General features: G+C 65.6%; 1 protein-coding gene across 1 annotated transcript; it reads left to right on the plus strand.

The window, feature by feature from the left end:
- Positions 1-213: 213 nt before the first annotated feature.
- Positions 214-2,955, plus strand: LEFTY1 (left-right determination factor 1). Its single transcript, XM_026509038.2, has 5 exons — positions 214-463; positions 1,568-1,610; positions 1,713-1,814; positions 2,050-2,292; positions 2,592-2,955. The coding sequence occupies exons 1-5, from the start codon at positions 214-216 to the stop codon at positions 2,953-2,955; spliced, it is 1,002 nt and encodes a 333-aa protein (XP_026364823.1).
- The last annotated feature ends 224 nt before the right edge of the window (positions 2,956-3,179 follow it).

A 3,179-nucleotide genomic window follows, 5' to 3' on the forward strand; every position in this document is an offset into this window, starting at 1 on the left:
CCTCCTCGAGGCTCCTGGACCCGTCTGGCCGCTGAGCTCCCAGGAGGTCCGAGGGGTGTGGCCTCCCTCCCTCCACCCCAGGCCCGTCCCGGGGCTGGCTATAAAGCTGGCCCAGCCTGGCCCTCCGCACAGCCCGCGTTGACCCTCCTGGAGCCTCCTAGGGGGACACGTCTGTCTGCTCCGCCCCTCCTCCTCCATCCCACACGCGGCACCATGAGGCCGCTGTGGCTGTGCTGGGCACTCTGGGCGCTGCCCCTTCCCGGCCCCGGGGCCACCCTGAGTGGGGAGCAGATCCGGGGCCGTCTGCTGCGGCAGCTGCACCTCAGCGAGGTGCCCGTCCTGGATGAGGGCGACGTCGGGGAGCTGGTCACCCCTGCCCACGTGATGGCGCAGTACGTGGCCCTGCTGCAGCGCAGCCATGGTGTCCGCTCTCGAGGGAAGAGGTTCAGCCAGGAATTCCGAGGTGAGGCCTCCCTGCCGCCGTGCCCCTCATCCTTGCTGGGGCTGGGTGGGCGGAGATGGGATGAGCCTGAGGGGGGCCGTCTGGGGGCCCAGGGTCCACGGGGCCGGGCCGGGGGACCCCGGAGGGTGAGGACGGCTGCGTCTGGGGGCCCGATCTCTGCGCCGAGCGCCCCACCGCTCGGCCAGGAGGAGCTGTCCCTCTGTCAGGGCCGCAGCACGAGAGCAAGGACCTCTGGGCTTGGGTCTCAGCTCTGCTGTTTGCCGTCCAGCCCCGGACGGGTCACCCAACATCTCTGAGCCTGTTGGCTTCTCTGGAAATGAGGCTGAACCAGCTCTGACTCCCTCCCAGAGTCGGGGGCGGTTTGTGAGATGAGACAGAAGGGCCGATTCCATCATTTTAAAGGTCAGGCGGTAGGAGATGGGCCAGGTCTGAATCCTACTGCACCCTCTCACCTCTGTGGGGCTGGGGCTCCCCTCCTCAGAGCCCAGGGCCAGGCCGGGTGGGGTGCCTGGAGGCCTGGAGACTCCGCAGAGGTGACTGCGCTCCCATTTCTGCTGTGCCCCCTTTGCCCAAAGAAGGCTGTCCGGGGACCTGCTGGCTCAGCCGGTGGAGCACGTGACTCCTGATGTCAGGGTTGTGAGTTCGAGCCCCACATTGGGCATAGAGATTTCTTAAAAGTAAAATCTTAGGGGCGCTCAGGTGGCTCAGTTTGTTGAGTATGAACTCTCGATTTTGGCTGGGGTCATGATCTCAGTGTCATGACATTGAGCGCGGCCTGGGCTCCGCACTGGGGGGGGAGCCTGCTTGAGATGCTCTCTCTTCCTCTGTCCCTCCTCCCGCACCCCCACCTCAGGCACCCACGTGTGCTCTCGCTCTCAAAATAAAATAAAAGAAAATATTTAAAAAAACAAACAGAAAAGAAGGCTGCATGTCTGTGCACTGAGGCAAAGCCCCAGCCCGCACATTCTCCCTAGGGATTCCTGGGCAGCTCCCTGCGATCTCCCTGGGGACTCCTGGGGAAATGCTGTTCCCTGGCTGGGGCCCTGCCCCCCTCGCAGCCGCCCTGGTGCTAGAGAGGCCTCCTGACCCTGCTCCTGTCCCCAGAGGTGGCGGGCAGGTGGCTGGCGTCTGAGGCCTCCACGCACCTGCTGGTGTTCAGCATGGAGCGGCGGCTGCCCCCCAACAGCGAGCTGGTGCGGGCTGTGCTGCGCCTCTTCCAGGAGCCGGTGCCCAGGGCCGCACTCCGCAGGCATGAGCGGCTGTCCCCGCACAGCGCCCGTGCCCGCGTCACCATCGAGTGGCTGCACGTCCGGGACGACAGCTCCAACCGCACCTCCCTGGTGGACTCCAGGTGGGGGACTGAGAGCAGGGATGGGGCGGAGGAAGGGTGTGGGAGGGGAGGGGGCAGGGGTCCCGGCTGGAAGGGAAGGAGACGGGAGGGCAGCAGCAGGAGCGGGGCCCGGGGGTCCCAGCTCGATTAATTGGTGATGGGGGAAGGGGGGGCCCAGCACGGGGGAGGGGAGTGGGGGAACCCGCAGCCCCCAGCCCCCAGCTCAGGCCCCTGTCTCCGTGCTGCCCTGTCACAGGCTGGTGTCCCTCCACGAGAGCGGCTGGAAGGCCTTCGACGTGACCGAGGCCGTGACCTTCTGGCAGCAGCTGAGCCGGCCTCAGGAGCCCCTGATCCTGCAGGTGACGGTGCAGAGGGAGCACCTGGGCCCCCCGGCCTCGGGCGCCCACAAGCTGGTGCGCTTCGCTTCCCAGGGGCCAGCGGGCCCCGGGCATGGCGAGCCCCAGCTGGAGCTGCACACGCTGGACCTGGGGGCCTATGGGTAGGCACCTGGGCCCCACGGGGAGGGGGGGCACTCACAAGGCACAGAGGGAACGCAGCTCAGTCCAAGTGGGTCTTTTCAGGGTGCCTGGGAGTGAATGCCCGCAGATTTCTTCTTTGGTCTCGGGACTAATGGCACTTGTGATGTTTGGTTGTTGGTAGTGACCCGTCCTGATCATAAACAGCCAGGCTTTTGAACATAAGGAGCGCTGGATGATAAACCTCCCTCCCAGATATGCCCCCCCCCACCCTCTGCCCTGGGCCCTCCCCGCTGACCTCTGCCTCTCCTTGCCCCTGCAGAGCTCAGGGCGATTGTGACCCCGAGGTGCCCGTGACGGAGGCCACCCGCTGCTGCCGCCAGGAAGTGTACATTGACCTGCGGGGGATGAAGTGGGCTGAGAACTGGGTCCTGGAGCCCCCCGGCTTCCTGGCCTACGAGTGTGTGGGCACCTGCCAGCAGCCCCCGCAGCCCCTGCCCTTCAAGTGGCCGTTTCTGGGGCCGCGGCAGTGTGTCGCCTCGGAGACGGCCTCGCTGCCCATGATCGTCAGCATCAAGGAGGGAGGCAGGCCCAGGCCGCAGGTGGTCAGCCTGCCCAACATGAGGGTGCAGAAGTGCAGCTGCTCCTGGGACGGGGCGCCCGTGCCCAGGAAGCTGGAGCCTTAGGTGTGGGGTGCAGCCTCCGAGGCCTCAGACAGCACAGGTGCACAGAAGCAGGTCTTGACGTAGGTGTTAATTTCCTCCTTAGCAAGTGACCCCTGGCCCCACTCAGTGCCCCCGTTTCCCCTTTCCTGCACGTTCTTCCACTTCTTGTCCTTCTGGGCCTCACCCACCCGAAGCACTTACACGAGTAACTGATACTGCTTGGATTGCTGAGCTCTTGAAGGAAA

This window comes from Ursus arctos, unplaced genomic scaffold (genome assembly GCF_023065955.2).
Source record: "Ursus arctos isolate Adak ecotype North America unplaced genomic scaffold, UrsArc2.0 scaffold_2, whole genome shotgun sequence".
NCBI classification, from domain to species: domain Eukaryota; kingdom Metazoa; phylum Chordata; class Mammalia; order Carnivora; family Ursidae; genus Ursus; species Ursus arctos.

Bases quoted from the DNA above. Each gene is read 5' to 3' on its own strand.
- LEFTY1 (XM_026509038.2), top strand. From the start codon at position 214: ATGAGGCCGCTGTGGCTGTGCTGGGCACTCTGGGCGCTGCCCCTTCCC. The intron at 464-1,567 runs GTGAGGCCTCCC...TCCTGTCCCCAG, and splicing joins GTTCAGCCAGGAATTCCGAG to AGGTGGCGGGCAGGTGGCTG. The intron at 1,611-1,712 runs GCTGGTGTTCAG...CGCACTCCGCAG, and splicing joins TCTGAGGCCTCCACGCACCT to GCATGAGCGGCTGTCCCCGC.